General features: G+C 42.9%; 1 protein-coding gene across 1 annotated transcript; it reads left to right on the plus strand.

Moving 5' to 3' along the window:
* The first annotated feature begins 3171 nt into the window (after positions 1-3171).
* Positions 3172-9520, plus strand: RPL14 (ribosomal protein L14). The gene is made up of 6 exons (XM_083577527.1): positions 3172-3310; positions 4427-4528; positions 5600-5694; positions 7132-7231; positions 8527-8580; positions 9412-9520. Exons 1-6 carry the CDS (start codon positions 3308-3310, stop codon positions 9484-9486), a joined length of 429 nt encoding a protein of 142 aa, XP_083433653.1. The 5' UTR covers positions 3172-3307; the 3' UTR covers positions 9487-9520.
* Positions 9521-19311: the final 9791 nt, after the last annotated feature.

Raw genomic sequence — 19311 nt, forward strand, 5'->3', positions numbered from 1 at the left:
TTGAATTTCAATTGCCAAATATCTTCCTTGATCATCTTTAAAAATTTGTTTCGGTTGCAATTTTTCTTTTGCATAGATCACCACTCCTCTCTTTTTTACTCTGTCTGAAGATATAAATTCCTGTCCCAGTCTTTTATTTATTAATAATTTTCTGTGTGCTCTTGTCACGTGGGTCTCTTGTAGGCAAATCAAGTCCAATTGGTCTTTCTTTAAGGCATGAAATATATTTTTTCTCTTCCTGGGAATATTTAAGCCATTACAATTCCAGGTTAGAAGTTGCAGAGCCATGATGGGATTATTTACTCCTTCCTCCTACAGCTCCCTGTTTTTGTTCCTCGTCTGTCGGTGGTACCGTGTTCGTGTCCAGTGATGGATGCCCTTGTCCTGGATCAATATTAATCACAATTGCCCTGCCCAGCCAAATCTCTTTTCAGGCATACAACAGCCACCAAAGATTCTGACAGTTTATTCTTTTCGGTGATCTGGAATGGTACATTCACTATGTATGGTATCTAAAAGCAACTAGCTCTATACTGCAAAAGGCAGTTCTAGGCCCTTTGGGTTCAACTAGGCTATAGACTCCATAGAAAATGGAATCGGAGCAATACAAGGAGTGCTAATATAATATACCGGTCACTCAGGAACTGTGGGTGATAGACAAATTCTGTTCTCACGTTTGTAATAATAATAATAATAATAATAATAATAATAATAATAATAATATACCCTGCCCACTCTGGGTGGCTCCAAACAGAATATTAATAATAATAAAAAGCAATAAAACATCAAACACTAAAAACTTCCCTAAACAAGGCTGCCTTCAGATGTCTTCTAAAAGTCACACAGTTGTTTATTTCCTTGATGGGAGGGTGTTCCACAGGGCGGGTGCCACTACCAAGAGGGCTGGTTCCCTATAACCTCAATTCTTGCAGGGAGGGAACCACCAGAAGGCCCTTGGAGCTGGACCTCAGTGTCTGGGCTGAACGATGGGGGTGGAGACGCTCCTTCAGGTATACTGGGCCGAGGCCATTTAGGGCTTTAAAGGTCAGCACCAACACTTTGAATTGTGCTCGGAAACATACTGGGAGCCAATGTAGGTCTTTCAGGACCAGTGTTATATGATCCCGGCAACCACTCCCAATCACCAGTCTAGCTGCCGCATTCTGAATTAGTTGTAGTTTCCAGGTCACCTTCAAAGGTAGCCCCACGTAGAGCACATTGCAGTAGTTCAAGCAGGAGATAACCAGAGCACGCAACTCTCTGGCGAGACAGTCCATGAGCAGGTAGGGTCTCAGCCTGCATACCAGATGGAGCTGGTAGACCTGTGCCTCCATGGACAGCTGTGAGTCCAAAATTGCTGGCAGGCTGCGTACCTGGTCCTTCAGGGGCACAGTTACCCCATTCAGAACCTGCTCGCCCGGTCCCCCAAAAACAGTAAAAAAAAAAAAAGGTAAAGGACCCCTGGACAGTTAAGTGCAGTCAAAGGCAACTATGGGGTTGCGGCATTCATCTTGCTTCAGGCCAAGGGAGCTGGCTTTTGTCCACAGACAGCTTTCCGGGTCATGTGGCCAGTATGACTATACTACTTCTGGCACAACGGAACACCATGACGTAAGCCAGAGCGCGCGGAAATGCCGTTTACCTTCCCGCCGCAGCTGTACCTATTTATCTACTTGCGCTGGCGTGCTTTCGAACTGCTAGGTTGGCAGGAGCAGGGACTGAGCAACGGGAGCTCACCCCATAGTGCGGATTTGAACCGCCAAACTTCTGATCAGCAAGAGACTTGGTGGTTTAGACCACAGCGCCTCCCGCTCCTCTTCCAAAACATTACTTCTGTCTTGTCAGGATTCAACCTCAATCTGTTAGCCGCCATCCATCCATTATAATAAGCTTTATATGCGACACCTAAAATAAACCCCTATGTCCCATTCTGTGCTCTTACTTCAGCAATTGGAGAGCATTCTCCACTGCACCTGAAGAAAGCAGACTACCTTAGGGAGTTCACAGGGCTGTCTTGGATGTCGCAAGCAGGGGAACACTGAGGGATAAACAGCATGAGAGCCTGTTGCCTCACATTGCCTAATGATAGGGCTGGAGCGCCAATATATTTGCAAGCCGTGCCCACTGTGCACAAAAATAGGGAGTCCTGAACTCTTAGCAGTGTGATCCACTGAGGCTCAGGCTACGATCCTATACTCCACTTACCAGGAAGCAAGCTGCACTGAACTTGCTGGGAGTAACTTTCAAATAGAGATGATGATGATTATCATCATCATTATCATCATCATCTATAAAATTTCTATACCATCTGAGGACCATGGGACGGTTTGCAATATAAAAACACAAAAATACATGCTATAATAAAAAACAAAAACAATACCCCCTCGCACATTTTGTTTTTTTTATATATATAATTTTTATTAAATTTTCTGTTTTACAATTTAAAGTACGTACTCATTTATACATCCTTAAGATATCAGTGACTTCCCTTCTCTTTCCACATTTTATTTGCTACAACTTCATGTATATTGAAAGGGTGGGGGAACTGTGTGCACAGGTACGTACAGTACAGCTTGCAAGTACGTACAGTACCTTTTATTTTACGATTCAAAAAGTGAATGAGTCAGATGACGAAATGCTCAGTCATTTTAGGATTGCCATATTTCTAAAAGTGAAAATCCGGACCCAAAAGCAGTTGAGCTTTCTTTTCTTGTCTGTTTCCTACCCAGGTTTTTCGAAAAATTCCCAAAGCAAAATTTCAAAAGAAGAAGAATTTTAAATCTATTTTTTTAGGAAAATCGCCCCAAACCCACTTCTGATATGAGCTGTCCTGCATTCGGGTTTTTCCGGACACCTGGGTTTCACTTTGCCTTGCAAAGCACCACCCACACAGCAGAGCATGGCACTCTCCACGCATCTCAAGACTGTCCAACTACTCGGAGTATTCGCTTCCTTTCTAAATCCAGTTTATCTCCCCGCGGCACGCAGAATGCACAGCGCGCATGCGCGCACGCTTCGCGAGCCAGCGGCATTCCCCATTCCCAACCTGCGCTCGGACTTCAGCCACGCTCGCGACGCATGCGCGCTCTCCGAGCGCTCGGATTCGCCCGCCTCCCTCCGCGTCCGCTGCCGCGCATGCGCCTTATCGGCGGCGCTTCTATCCGGCGAAGGAGCGCGGAGGGGAATAGACGCATGAGGTCCCGCCCGGGGCGCCTGCGCAGTACAGAGCGGCGGAAACGGATACGCGAAGCGACCGGAAGCAGCTCTTTCTTTCTCCCCGCGGCCTTCGGCTCGTGAGGCGGCCATCATGGTGAGCGCGGGCTCCTCCGCGTGGCTTTATCTCGAGGGCGACTGGGGTGGGGGCCGGAATGGCTGTCGAAGGGGGCCGCGCGGGGCGGGGAAGGCGCCCGGGAGGGAGCGGCGTGAGGCGAGGGGAGGGCCGGGAAGGGCCTTCGTTTGAGGGAGGGGAGAGGAGGAAATACAGTGGTACCTCGGGTTGCAGACGCTTCAGGTTACAGACTCCGCTAACCCAGAAATATTACCTCAGGTTCAGAATTTTACCTCAGGATGTGAACAGAACTCGCGCGGCGGCAGCGGGAGGCCCCATTAGCCAAAGTGGTACCTCAGGTTAAGAGCAGTTCCAGGTTAAGAACGGACCTCCGGAACGAATTAAGTTCTTAACCCGAGGTACCACTGTAGACCAAAGGGGGGGGCGAGGGGGCAGGAATGGGGACCCGGGGGCGGTGGAGAAAAGTGCGGCCTCGGGGAGAGGGAGCCCCGCCGCCAACCGCCTCGTGCCACCCAGCCTTCGGCCCCGCGGAGCAGCCGCAGCAGCTGCCGCCTGAAATCTGCTCCTCGGGAAATCTTGAGTTTTACTCTTTCCTGGGCTTCGTTCTCTTTTTCCCCCTGTTCTGTAATAGTGCTATGTTCACAGTCAGGGCCGGATTTACGTTTGATGAGGCCCTGAGCTGCTGAAGGTAATGGGGCCCTTTCTATGTCCAGCTGCTCTTTGTCAACAAGAAATTGTCGCTGTTTTTTTGTGTTGAATTTATGCTATATAGTAATTTATGGACCTCATAGGTATCTAAACCCTATATATAGAAATGAGCAAACCAGTGATTTTTTAGGGAGCAGGCTAGCAGGAAGATGCAGGCAAATAGGCATGCCACCATAGGAGCCCACACAACATGAAACACTGTTGCTGTATGTAGGTTTTATTTTATTTGTTTTTTATCTTATGTTTTGGAAATTTACATCCAGTTTTTTTTCCTTTAAAGTTTTTGGGGGCCTCCAAGAGAGTGGGGCCCTAAGCTATAGCTTGTTTAGCTTATACGTAAGTCCGGCACTGTTTACAGTTCAAATTGTTCCTAAGTGCGCAGCAGTACACCATTGTAAGTTGTTTTAAATAATGTTCTGTCTCTTTAAGGTGTTCAAACGCTACGTTGAGATTGGCCGAGTTGCCTATATTTCTTTTGGACCACATGCAGGCAAGCTGGTAGCGATTGTGGATGTTATTGATCAGAACAGGGTAAGTTTGAATGCTTCCTTGCGTGCCTCTTGATGACTGAGAAGGAACAGTCAGTGCCATTATTTTTTAAATAAACATTCCTTTTTATTTGAAATACTTGCAGGCCACCTCTGCCATGATTGTTTACATGATAAATATTTCCAAATATGATAGCAATAACATATATACAAAGTCCTTTCAAGTACTTGAGTCAGCAGTAATAAAATATCCATCCTAAAATATATAATTAGTTACTAAATCATTCATTTAACATAGCACTACAGGACAAAACCTATTATGTATAGGCCGCATGAAACAAGTCTTTAGAATCTTCCTAAAAGTCTGGAGGATGGTGATTTTTCAGAGGTGGACAGACAATAAATTCCAAAATTTTGAAGTCAGCAGTCAAAAGTTCCTCTTCCTTCTGCCTGACAATTTCACTAATTTAAATGGTAGGTAAATGAGGAGGGCCCTCTGTTTTTATTGTACAAGCGTATGGGTGCAGGTGGTCCTTAGTTTGCCTGTAAAAAAACACCGTGTAAGTCTTTTTTGAAGATCTCGAGCTTCTAGTTCCTATGACTGGTCTATGTGTGCTTTGTGACACTGAGCAGTTACCTAAGATTTAGGTGGGATTGTGCTAAAGGTAGACTTGCAGACATTTAACTTTTTTCACAAATTCTTGTGTAGTCTGCCATTTATCAGTTGCCTTGTCCAACGTGTGCAGCACAATCCCATGCATGTTTACTCAGAAGTCAGTCCCACTACGTTCAGTTGGGCTTATTCCCAGGGAAATTGTGTGTCAGATTGCATTCTAGATGGCTACTTTAGCCATTAAAAGGTTGCCATAGATGCTTTTCCTTCTGCCACTTGTGTGCAGGTGAGCTACTAAGGTAGCAAGGGAACGTTTGGCTTTCAAGAAACTGTTGCTTTATAATTGTTTCAACTGGTGCTGTTTGCCTTTCCCTGTTCAATTTTTTGCACTTCATTTTAGAATCTAGTCAATTCAGGTTTCCTTTTAGACTGGCAAAACAACATTGTATTTTTCTCTCTGAATCCAAGAGTCCTGTTGAAAGCCTTTTTTCCCCCCTCTAGGCACTAGTAGATGGTCCTTGCAGCGGTGTCCGAAGGCAAGCTATGCCCTTCAAGTGCATGCAGCTGACTGACTTCGTTCTCAAGTTTCCTCACAGGTCTGTTTTTTTCTTGTAATCTAGCATCACTTCCTCTCTAAACTCAGAAAATTGTGGAAATAGCTTGCATTGTTACTGCAATACCAAAGTGTATCATACTTCTCTTAACAGTTTATCATGTTCAGCATTGCCTAAAATCTTTGCTGAGTATGTGTGGTTTCGTAGGACTTTCCTCCATTTTATTGAAATCATTTTTATTTGATTTTACATATACACAGTGGCGTAGCGTGGGTTGTCAGCACCCGGGGCAAGGCAAGTAATTTGCGCCCCCTAACCCGTGGATTTGCGCCCCCTAACCCTTGGATTTGCGCCCCCTAACCCTAACCCCCAGATGTTGCGCCCGGTGCGGCCGGCACCCCCTGCACCCCCCACGCTACGCCACTGCATATACAAGGTTATAAAAATCCAAATATAAATCCATATACAGTTGTACCTTGGAAGTCAAACGAAATCCATTCCGGAAGTCTATTCGACTTCCAAAATGTTTGAAAACCAAAGCGCAGCTTCTCATTGGCTGCAGGAAGCTCCTGCAGCCAATTGGAAGCTGCGGAAGTGCCGTCAGATGTTCAGCTTCCAAAAATAGTTCACAAACCAGAACAGTCGCTGTTTCCAGCATTTGGGAGGCAAAACGTTTGAGAACTATTTACAACTGCATATTCTTCCATATTCTAACTTTTGAATCACTTCATATTGTCCATGGTATTGGTTAGCTACAAGTGAAATCAAAATCCTGCCATGTTTCCAACTGCTTACAGTGGTCTCTTAGATAACTTAATTTCCTCCCATTCATTTGTAAAGTTTTTATCCTCTTGGTTCCTGAGTTTTCCAGTCAGTCTTGCCATTTCAGCATAGCCCATCAGTTTGGTTTGCCATTCCTCTCTGATAGGGACCTTGTCTTCTTTCCATCTGGAAAAATGAGATGGAGAGATGGAAAGGACTTCTCTCCATTTTAGAGGAAGACTTCACTTGGTATCAGCTTGAAGGGTATCCTGCTATAGTTGGGCTGAAGGTCCTAGTTTGCTAGCTTGTTAAAAATGGGTACCAGCCCTTACTTCACAAACCTTCCCCCCGCCCTCCCCAAAAATTGACTGAAACTATGACATAGTCATTGTTATTAAGAGCTGCCTATATAAAGAACCTGCTGTTTGTGACCACTGTCCTTACAAAGCAAAAAGTCCCATGCAGAGAATTTTTTAAGCCATGTTAGGATCTGAACTGTTACTTTTCCTAAACGGCTCTTATGAGACTACATTTTGAAGGGGCAGATGTATGGTTGCTACAAAGCTTTTACTCTTTACTATTAAGTGAAGAGTCTATTGGGGAAATGCAGTGTAGAATGTTTTTCAGTTCATTGATGCTTGGCTACTGAGATTCATCTGAAAATGAGAGCTCGTGTTTTGTTTCAGTAACAAATATTGGTGTTTTTTCTTAAATTAGTGCTCGTCAAAAGTATGTGAGAGCTGCTTGGGAGAAGGAAAACATTAACGAGAAGTGGAAAACTACCAGATGGGCACAAAAAATTGAAGCCAGGAAGAAGGTATGTTTTTGAAATACTGTAGCATGAAGTCTGCAACATTGGGCTGAGATACTGATGCTAATCTACCTAAATAAGCTGTTGCCTGGGCAACTGAGTGATTAGTAGCAGCAAAAGTACCAGCAGGTCAACATGGTTGCATCTAAATCTATTCAGTTAAAAAGCCGCCTATCTATGTGCCTGACTGCTGGTATGTTAGGTTTATTTAGGACAGGACCTTTAGGTTTTGCAATGGATGGCTCTTTGGGTGCCAACACTGAAAAACCCCTCTTCCTCTCTGTAGTATGCTCTTACTAGGGAGGTTTGCCTGGTACAGTGGTACCTTGGTAGCCGAATGGCTAGGTTCCCTAACAAATCGACTCCCAAACACCACAAACCTGGAAGTGAGTGTTCCAGTTTGCGAACATTTATCAGAAGCCATGCCTTTGTTTGTGAACTGTTTCAGGAGTCAAACGGACTCCCGGAACGGATTAAGTTTGAAAATCAAGGTACCACTGTACCTACTTTTATGGGCTTTCAGAATCGAGGTGACTCTTTCTCCCCCGCTCTTAAAACCTTAATTGTTTTTTGCTGGGTTATTGGTTTTCTGAAGAGCCCTAGAAGTTTTTTTTGAAGTGCCAGTAAAAATAGCTATAATTAACAATAAACAAATCTGCCCTGCATGCTCTCTGAAGTGCCATTCAACTGTTCAGAACAGGTAACTGGCCTACATTGCAGACCTTGATGGAAGAATTCTCTCACACACCTAATCTACCTCACAGTGTTAGAAACTCGGATATCTAAGCTTGGCGCCAAACAGCTCCTTAAACCAGGCTTACAGCCACCAATACGGAATGCATAGCTGCCATTTTTGGGCCAGATGGCTCAAAAGTTGTGTTTTTCAACACAGCTTTTTTGTTCCTGAAATTCATTATCATCGTGCAGATAAAATACAACAGAATTCTACAAGATGTGTTGCTATTGTGTGAAAGCCGTCAAGATCCAGGGATCCCCATGCACCTCCAGATGGTGGCGCCTGGCAATTTTTGAACGCTGCCTCTCACAGGAGTTGTGAGGATAAAAAGGAGAAACGATCAGAACTAAGTACACTACCCTGACCTTGCTGGGGGAAGGGCAGGATATAAATGCAATTAACAAGATAAATACGAATGCTCAGAAGCTAAATTGGCAGGCATGAGATACGTATTTCGCTGGGTTGAAAACAAGTTTGGAAGTTTGAACAAAACTCAGCATTATTTAGCAAGATGGTTATGTTTCTAACAATTATTTTTTGTCTGCCCTGGAAAATCTCTCCACAGAAAGCCAAGATGTCAGATTTTGATCGTTACAAGGTCATGAAGGCCAAGAAAATGGTAGGTAAAAGCAAAACTGCTGGTAATCTAGTTTTATATTCCTTTTCTTTTGTAATTTGAATAGCCATGCCTCCTTTAACTAGTTGAATAGAACTGTCTTGCATATCAGTGTGAGCACCTTGTAGTTTCATGTTCTGGGTTTGATTAGATGGGCTGCAATTTATCATACGCAAGTCTGCATTTGAAGACTCCCTCGGAAACTGCAGTGGGTCCAAATACAGTGCTAGCCGTGTGTGGATGGAACACAACTTGCCACCCTCGCTGGCTCTAGGGTTATCTCCGCTGCCTTGGGAGTTTTTACACTGGAAAAGAGGGAAGCGGTGTTTTATCTAGATGGCTGCCTTTTCCTTCACTTCCCACTTCCCTCTCTACCTTTCCCCCTCCATGCTGTGCACTCCGAGGAAGGCGTCAGTCATCAGAGTGAGGCAGCCCTACCATTTTTGCTGTGATGTTGGCAAAGCCTGTTTAAAGGTTCACTGCAATGGTGCTCCATTCCTTACAAGAGGCAACCTCAAAGTGGGGGTCGAGGACTGTTTACCACCCCTCCAGATCTGCTGACTGAAGCAGTTGCCTCATCCTGCCTCATCATAGGGCTGCGCCTGACCAGATAGAAGTTTTGTCACTCAGTGTGCGCTTCTGCAGTCTCTTGCAAGCATAATTTTTGTGAAATGGAAAAGGAAACCGTTGATGGCTGCTCAAGCAAAATAACCCCAATCTGCATTGTAATACTTACATCTTTCAGTTGCCCACTTACAAGTAACTAATAAAGTCAATTAGATAGGTTGAAAATGTGAGTCCTGCTTACGACTGTATAATTTTGTTTCCTTACAGAGAAACAGAATCATCAAGCACGAAGTGAAGAAGCTGCAGAAGGCTGCTGCTGCTCCTCCTCCCAAAAAAGAATAAATAGTCAGCAAATAAAATTTCATTTTTATGTGCACCTCGTATGGCCATATGACTTGTTTCTTCAGCTGCTTTGACCAGATTTGTGATAAAACCTGAATACTACGATTCCATTCCTCTTAAGTTCAGGCAAATTGATACCTGGTGTGGGTGCCAACTAGGCAATAGCCAGTTAATAATTACCATGTTTTTTGGTTAACTGTTCAAGTTTGCACTTGACATAAATAAGCACGCTCCTCTTTCTAGAGTTCTGGAACATACCTTGGTGACACTTGACTATGTGTCTGTTGGTGTTAATGTAACTGAACACTAACTGTGAACAGAGCTGTATAGAACAGTTTGTATGCACAAGGTCCCAGGTTCAGTCCCTCATAACTAGGTAGGGATGCCAGTCTATATACAATATTTATTTAAAGCGTTTATACCCCATATTTCCTTTTTTTAAAAAAATGAATATTTATTGAATTTTCCAATTTTATATAAACACAAAAAGAAAAGGAAAAAGAAAAATTATTAAAAACCATTCAGTTTCAATAACAGTTTTTCAGTCACATGTTTCTTTGACTTCCTCATACCTCCCCTTCTTGTTCTCTAGTTCAATTTGTTAATTCAGCAAATCCTAATCTCTTAACATTCCTTTTAGAGTATCACCTTATTTTCCACTCAACTTTTTTAAATTTAATAACAAAAACAATTATAATCCCCATTATCTTTATCATAACAGCTAGAGACCACCAAAGTTCAAATCAACATCTTTTCAAAGTTCATTAATTTTATAATATTTCTGTAGATATTCCTTAAATTTCTTCCAATCTTCTTCTGCTGACTTTTCTCCCTGGTCGCGGATTCTGCCAGTCATTTCTGCCAGTCCCATACAGTCAATCAACTTCATCTGCCATTCTTCCAGAGTGGGTAAATCTTGAGTCTTCCAGTGCTTTGCTATAAGTATTCTCGCTGCCGTTGTAGCATACATAAAAAAAGTTCTGTCCTTCTTTGGCACCAAATGGCCGACTATACCCAAGAGAAAAGCCTCTGGTTTTTTCAGGAAAGTATACTTAAATATCTTTTTCATTATACCCCATATTTCCTCCACAGAGCTCAAACTACATGCATTGGAAGCTTCCTTATACCAACCTTTCTTTGAATTGCACCTCTTGGCAGCCATTATTGGTTATGTTGAGCCTTGACTCCTGAATCATGTCAAAGGGGCTTTACCACTTTTTAGTGCCATATTTTGGCTCAAACTGTATACGTTCGTGTTGCTGTCTTTATTTTGATGCACGTTTGTGAGAATACCTTCAATCAGATAAAACAGTGAGATGCCACCTACTGGCCTAATCTGCCCAATTTCTCTTATTTCCATATATTTGCATGTGTTCAGTGTGCACTCGCAGTAAATGGATACATCCTCTTTGAGCCTCTCAGCCAGGATGTGACATGATACCCAGGTTGGGGATGTGGGTCTGTGTTGACCGATGGAGAGGGAAGAGATGGAGGCACAGTGAAGTGCAGCTTTATTCCAGCTGGGTTTCTCTCTCTCATAAGGTTTTTACAGAGAAGGCATCAAGTACAGTGGTACCCCGGGTTACATACGCTTCAGGTTACAGACTCCGCTAACCCAGAAATAGTACCTCAGGTTAAGAACTTTGCTTCAGGATGAGAACAGAAATTGTGCTCCGGCGGCAGCAGGAGGCCCCATTAGCTAAAGTGATGCTTCAGGTTAAGAACAGTTTCAGGTTAACCTGACCTCTGGAATGAATTAAGTACTTAACCCGTTTGTACTTCAAATTAAGTACTTAACTCATTTGGGAGATTGCATCCTCATCATGGCAAGGGTTAGGGTTAGAGACGAACCTGGCTCTGTTGATGCGCCAGAGAAAGAACAGCTTGCTTTCCTCTTCCCTCCCCTTTCCTTTTTCCTTTTGTGTTGCACCTGTTAGATTTTTGAAGCTGTGGGCAGAGACAGATGCACATCCTTTAGAAACCTTGAGTTTTATAGGTGTTAGACGAAGAAACAACCTTCCCATAGCACCTGCAAATGGTTGTTCGCACAAACACATTACAGAACAACTGTAGGCAACTATGTGGTCTGTCGCAAGGTGGTGCTGTTTCTCCCTTTTGAAAAGTTCTCTTGGGGAAAACATGATCATGCATTTCCTTTAAAACTGACAGGCGAACACTGCAAATCTGTACCTGTGGGAAACTTATCTCAACCTGCCAGTATTTATTCCAATCAAATTATCTCTAGCTTTATTGATGGACAGAACGGGGATTGAGAGTCTGGTGCAGAAATAAAATGGATGTTGATATTAGAAGCGCCGGTTGTTTTTCAATCTGTTTGCAAATGAATATTAAAATAAGGAAATTTAACCGCAGACATTTGTTGTGCAATATACCAAAATTGTTAACTCTCAGACATCCTGCAGCAGAGATACAGTGCTTGCTCTAAGAAGTTCAGCTTACAGATGTCCTATTAATTATCATTTTTGTTAGGGGCTGTGCATTCTGAGTAATTAGGAAGAATACGAAAGCTATTTTGGCTACACAGATAAGCAAGCAATGGTCACAGTGTGGGACAGTTGTTAAAAATTGGCTTTCCCTCTGGGTGTATATACGCGGTTACCAAACTGGAGACGGACCCTTTTGCGGGGGAGGTTTGAAAACACATTTTTAAAATGCCACAGAGCTAATGCAAATACAGCCCATAATTTCCATATTGTGTGTTCTGTGGCTGAAAGAGAATGGCTTGTGGCAGCCTTACAATGTAGCTTGGCGTTAAATAATATTGGTAAGAGATTTTACGGGAAGGGGGACCCTAACTGAAATTAATGGAAAACTGAAAGAGCCAAGTTACAGATTGCTTGCAATATCACCAGATACGCAACATGTTTTAATTAGATAGAAAGAATGGATTTCTGGACCAAAGCTCACAATTTGAAAAAGTTCTCTTACAAAATAAGGATAAACTTCTGTCTCAAATGTATAATTTTTTTTACTAGAATGGGAAACAAAAGACAAGCTTGCAGAGTATATTGATGTTGATTATGTATTTTGCGGTTTTATATTTTGATTTTGTTCTGTGAACCGCCCTTAGACTTCCGGGTACAGTATATAAATTCAAAAAATAATAATAAAAAAGAAGTTTGTTTCCATATAGAAACAGGATGTCACCTCCAAAGAGAGCTTTGGCAATAGGTGAGAAACCTTTTATGAAAAAATTAACAAACACCCCTATTCTAGAGATTACAGAAACATCTGTGCTAAGGTTATATGTCCCCCGCCCGGACCCCCAAACTGGAATATTTTTTGTATTTCCCAAATACTCATTTTATTCCCTGGTTATGATTATGACTCAGATAAGCATACGGCGAAATAATCAACCATCATGCCTTCCAGAAATATTTACTCATTCCGATGGCTTAACCCAACTGTGCATGCTGAAAAGCTTCCAATTGCTTTTCTAACCACAAAGCAGCCTTTGGAGAACTCCAGCTGAGATGATTTAAATAAGTTTCTGAGCGGCCAATAAACGTGAGATTTCAAATGTCTCTCTGAGCAGCACTGTAGAGTTCTGCTGAGACAAATAACCTTGCAAAAAGCTCTTCCAATTCGGATAGAAACAGTGACTCACACTTGGAGGTGGGCTTAGCCCAGGGATCTGAAATCCTCAGGCAAACTGTGCCGTTTTCTCATTGGTGAGAAGAAGAATTTGTACCAAATGAAAACTTCAATGTGTGTGCCAGAGATTCGATAGATCAGCAGCACAGCTCAGCAGAACCTCTGGCAAGCCAGATGTTGTTGGTCTTAAACTCCTATCCAATCCAGCCAATATGGGAGTTGCAGAGCAGCCACATCTGGCGGGGCAGAGGTTGTTGATTCCTGTATTAAATCTTTGTAATTTCAGCCCCTGTCTTACCTTTGCCACTTTCGTTCACTATCAAAAAGGTTTGTTCATCCGGCTGGGCCTTATTTACATTGGTCCATTAACTTCCTTGTCTGTGCTATAGATTTTGCTTCTCTCTAGATATAATTTTGGGACGCGGGTGGTGCTGTGGGTTAAACCACAGAGCCTAGGACTTGCCGATCAGAAGGTGGACAGTTCGAATCCCCGCAACGGGGTGAGCTCCCATTGCTCGGTCCCTGCTCCTGCCCACCTAGCAGTTTGAAAGCACGTCAAAGTGCAAGTAGATAAATAGGTACCGCTGTGGCGGGAAGGTAAACGGCGTTTCCGTGTGCTGCTCTGGTTCGCCAGAAGCGGTTTAGTCATGCTGGCCACATGACCTGGAACGCCGTACATGACCCTGTACGCCGGCTCCCTCGGCCAGTAAAGCGAGATGAGTGCTGCAACCCCAGAGTCGGTCACGACTGGATCTAATGGTCCTTTATATATAATTTTTATATTATTGTTATTGTTATTGTTATTAAATTTTCTGTTTTACATTTCAAAATAAACATTTTTACAAATTTTAAAATATCCAGTGACTTCCCTTCTTCTCTTTCCATGGTTCATTTTACATATCATAAATCCCTGCATATTTTGCAAAAACTATACCATTCAGTATTCCATTACTACACCCATCCAAACTTGTTTACACTGTTGAATTTATCTTAATGCTGCCAGCATTTAGCTGTACACAATTATTTCCCATATATTCAATAAACGTTTTCCAAAAATATGTTCTTCTTGTTGTCTTATTCTATGTGTTAAGTCTGTGAGTTGTGCATATTGTGTCAACTTAAGTTGCCATTCTTTAATTGGGACCTTGCTCGTTTTCCATTTTTGGGTAGATTTTGTTTCTCTGCTTGTTTCATGCCTATTCATTTGTCTTTTGTCATTGTCCGTATTTATGCTGTGTTATGATTGCCTTTTGTGAAACTGTATGTGTAAAGTCCCATAGAAATTTTACAAATAAACCAGGTAAGGAAGGGCGAGACCCGAATCGCTGCCCTGCTTGCCCACTTCCAACAAGCTCCACTGAAAAAATAAAATCACTCCCTCTGAAAGCCGAACACCATATTTTCCCCAAGCCAAGGTGCCTGAGAAAAGCGTGCAATGATGTTTGAAAATGAACGCTGGAGAATTCAGACAGGCGAGGTGACATTTCTCCTGCTTCCAAATCTCTCAGAACTGCAAGCAACAGTATAGTAAAAGCCTTCATTTAGAATACAGTGGTACCTCGGGTTAAGTACTTAATTCGTTCCGGAGGTCCGTTCTTAACCTGAAACTGTTACTAACCTGAAGCACCACTTTAGCTAATGGGGCCTCCTGCTGCTGCGCTGCCGGAGCACAATTTCTGTTCTCATCCTGAAGCAAAATTCTTAACCCGAGGTACTATTTCTGGGTTAGCGGAGTCTGTAACCTGAAGCGTATGTAACCCGAAGTACCACTGTAATAAAAAAACCAGAAATGCAACAACACAAAAATGGAGATGTGGATCAAACCAAACAATCTCCATCTAATTCAGCCCCCTGCCTTCAAAAGTTACCATCTAAGTGCTTCCTCTTGCTTGTGGGTGCACAAACAAGGCTTGATGGGCAGGTGGAGATTTCTACTCCTTCCACTTATCCCTACTGCCTGAAAATTTGAGATATACTGTCTCAGGATCTGGAGGTTCTATTCCCCTTTTTCCTAATCTCTCACCAATAGATTTTATATATATATATAGATATAGATATAGATATATATAAAGATTTTTAGTAAGTTTTCAATTTTACATTTCAAAATAAACATTATACAAACGTTAAAATATCTGATGACTTCCCTTCTTCTCCTTCCATGGTTCATTTTACGTATTATACATTCCTGCGTATTTTACTATAGCCATTCCCTCATACTATAGCGGTTCCCTCACTACGAGAAGCCAAGTTAACAGGAACCAGGCATAGGGCCTTCTCGGTAGTGGCACCCACCCTGCGGAACGCCCTCCCGTCAGATGTCAAAGAGAAAAACAACTACCAGGCTTTTAGAAGACATCTGAAGGCAGCCCTGTTCAGGGAAGCTTTTAATGTTTAGTAGGTTATTGTATTTTAGTGTTTTGTTGGAAGCCGCCCAGAGTGGCTGGGGAAACCCAGCCAGATGGGCGGGGTATAAATAAATAAATAATAATAATAATAATAATAATAATAATAATAATAATAATTCAAGCACATGACTCTGGTACTGATTCCCTGCGATTATTCTGTCATCGGCGGAGAAAAGCAAAGCACATTAGGCCGAGAGCAGCTCATGGACCAGCCTTGTCCCCAATGTGTCCTCTTCACCTTCTCCACCCTCCCCTTGGACTAGAGAGCAGAGTCATGACTAGAGAGGCAGTGTGGTGTAGGGGTTAAGAGCGGTAGTCTCGTAATCTGGTGAACCAGGTTCGCATCTCCGCTCCTCCACATGCAGCTGCTGGGTGACCTTGGGCTAGTCACAGTTCTCTAAAGTCTCTCAGCCCCACTCACCTCACAGAGTGTTTGTTGTGGGGGAGGAAGGGAAAGGAGATTGTTAGCCGCTTTGAGACTCCTTCGGGTAGTGATAAAGCGGGATATCAAATCCAAACTCTTCTTCTTCTTCTTCATCCTCTGGCCTGCCCAAAATTCGGTAAGAAGCCATTGGTCACCCACCGCTGTCTTCCTACACAAATCAGGACTGTGGCCACACACTTATGGAAGACATTCTTATGCCATACAATGGATCAGCCCTGTGGATAGACGACTGAAGTGTAGACCGCGCTTTGTTCCTTTGCAGGACATCCTAGAATTTTCCGGTTGAGATGGGACCCCAAGGGACATCTAGTCCAACCCTCTGCCGACGCAGTTACAGCTTTGTGCAATTGTGCTTCCTCCGGTGGAAGCGTGGCTTTGCTTTTCATTCCTTCTCTTTCCCATCGTGATCATTCGGCGCACTGCTTTGCAAGAGTACCGTCTCCCTGGATACAAATACATTTCCTGTCCCCCTTTTCCTGGTTAATTCATACACTAGTGGCCAAAATTGTGAAAACCTTTTGGAAAAACAGAGTATTTCTGAGGTTGGACGCTTCAGGTTACAGACGCTTCAGGTTACAGACTTCGCTAACCCAGAAATAGTACCTCGGGTTAAGAACTATGCTTCAGGATGAGAACAGAAATTGTGCGGCAGCAGCGGGAGGCCCCATTAGCTAAAATGGTACCTCAGGTTAAGAACAGTTTCAGGTTAAGAACGGACCTTCGGAATGAATTAAGCTCTTAACCCGAGGTACCACTGTAATACCATAAAATTATATATTAATGGAAAGATAATTTAATGCAACAAAGTTTATTCAATTATCTGCAGTGCTTTTTTTCTTAAAAAAAATTTTAGGTACTCTCATTTTGACTCAAGAAAATCACCATTTTATAGTTCAGATAAATAGTTCAGGGAAAAATAAATACAGTGGTACCTCGGGTTAAGTACTTAATTCATTCTGGAGGTCCGTTCTTAACCTGAAACTGTTCTTAACCTGAAGCACCACTTTAGCTAATGGGGCCTCCTGCTGTCGCTGCGCTGCTGCTGCACAATTTCTGTTCTCATCCTGAAGCAAAGTTCTTAACCCAAGGTAATATTTCTGAGTTGGTGGAGTCTGTAACCTGAAGCGTATGTAACCTGACGCGTCTGTAACCCGAGGTACCACTGTACAGTAAATGGACAAAAGTACAAAGATTCACAAAATGTTTAGGGGTATGCATACCCCTGCGTACCCCCCAGAAAAAAATGCTGATTATCTGTATTCTATCAAAAGTTATAGCCAAATAACCAGAAAAAGGAAGAACAACTTGCTTAGGTTGATATGCAGTAGCTTTCCTTCACTTGAATGTAGCCAATGAGCACGAGTGTTTAGAGAGCCAATCAGGTGACTTATGCTATCAGACCTTGGAAACACACCTTTTCCAAAAGGTTTTCCACAACTTTGGCCACTAGTGTACATTTTGTCCTGGTGGAGGGCAGAAATTCAGGAGGGCCTGAACCCACATCAATTTCTCCCTGATTCCTTACTACTGTAAAGCAAAACTAACAAATAAATAACCAGCGTGCCCTCAACTTGCTGCCCCACTGATTACAACTGACCCTCATTGATTAAATGATTAGGGCTTCACTTCATTAAACCGGCTAAAGCTCGCAGTCTGTGGCGAGGAGAATAATGGAACGGGCGCAGAAACGAAACGGGCAGCTCTGTTTTCTGCCTTTCTTTGGCATACCTGGAAAGGCGCCCGCGGCCTGAGACCTTGGGGAGGTGAGGCGGGCGAAGCCAGCCTGTTTTCTGGGACAAGACTGGTCCACCGTAATGTATCAAGGACAGGAGCAAGGAACATAGCTGTCAACCTTCCCTTTTTTTGCGGGAAATTCCCTTATTCCAGCGCCGTTTCCCGTCGCTTCCTGCTGCTATCCCGGATTGTTAGGCATCCCGTAGACTGTCCCCGGGACAGGTGAGGCTGCTGATCCCTTATTTTCGAGGCTGCTGATCCCTTATTTTCAAATCTGAAAGTTGACAAGAAATGGGAGAAAAGAACAAGAGTGCTTTCAGCTTGACTCGCCCGGCTGCACCTGTTTGCCCATTCTGCCTGAGCATCGACGGGCTGATGGTATTCATGGCGGACAGGAAGGAGCTGTTTAGTGTAACCAACAGCCCAACAATTCCTCTTTTAAAAAAATCATTTTCACTTTTAACAATTATCATCATGCATAAATCATAATCATGATGATAGTTGTTAAAAGTGAAAATGATTTTTTTCATTTTTCATAACAATTAGCATCATGCATAAATCATAATCTCCTGCCAAGCTAGCAGTTCGAAAGCACAAAGTGCAAGTAGATAAATAGGTACCACTCTGGCGGGAAGGTAAACGGTGTTTCCGTGTGCTGCTCTGGTTCGACAGAAGCGGCTTAGTCATGCTGGCCACATGACCCGGAAGCTGTACGCCGGCTCCCTCGGCCAGTAAAGCGAGATGAGCACCGCAACCCCAGAGTCGGCCACGACTGGACCTAATGGTCAGGGGTCCCTTTACCTTTTACCTATAAATCATAATCATTTTACAAATAGGATTCTCCGTATCCCCAAACTTCCCTCCACCCCTCCATGGTTTCCATAGTTATTCTTTTCAAACTGCATCATATCATATTCTCCATATTTTCTTAAAACTCAATTGTCACCATAGTTCTCGCTTCATTGCAAGTGTTTTTAAAATCCTGCCAATGTTTTCAATTGTTTACAGTGTTCTTTCAAGTAACTGATAAAGTTCCCCCATTCTTTATTAAATTTATTGTCCTCTTAATCTCTGAATTTCCTGGTCATTTTCACCAATTTGACATAGTCCATCATCTTTATCAGCCATTCTTCTTTTGTAGGTAGTTTGTCCTCCTTCCATCTTTGGGCAAATAGCATCTGCACAGCTGTTGTAGCATACATAAACAGTCTCTTCTGATCCTTGGGTATTTCTGGACCTAAAATTCCTAGTAAGAAAGCTTCGGGTAATTCAAGAGTAATTTCAAACATTTTTTTCAACTCGCTATAAATCATTTCCCAATATACATTTGTTTTCTAGCACGTCCACCACATGTGGTAAAATGTGCCTTCTTTCTCTTCACACTTCCAACATGTATCTGTAGCAGTTCTATACATTTTTGCTAATTTAGTAGGAGTTAGGTACCAGCGATACATCGTTTTCATAGAATTTTCTTTCAACATACAACATGCTGTAAATTTTAGATCTTCCCTCCATAGTTTTTCCCATGATGCCAATTGTATATTATGTCCAATATCCCTTGCCCATTGTATCAGTACTGATTCAAACCACCCAACATTTCTGGTTCCCAGTTTGCATATATGTGTG

The sequence above is a fragment of the Podarcis filfolensis genome, assembly GCF_964270895.1.
Source record: "Podarcis filfolensis genome assembly, chromosome: 12".
Classification (NCBI taxonomy): domain Eukaryota; kingdom Metazoa; phylum Chordata; class Lepidosauria; order Squamata; family Lacertidae; genus Podarcis; species Podarcis filfolensis.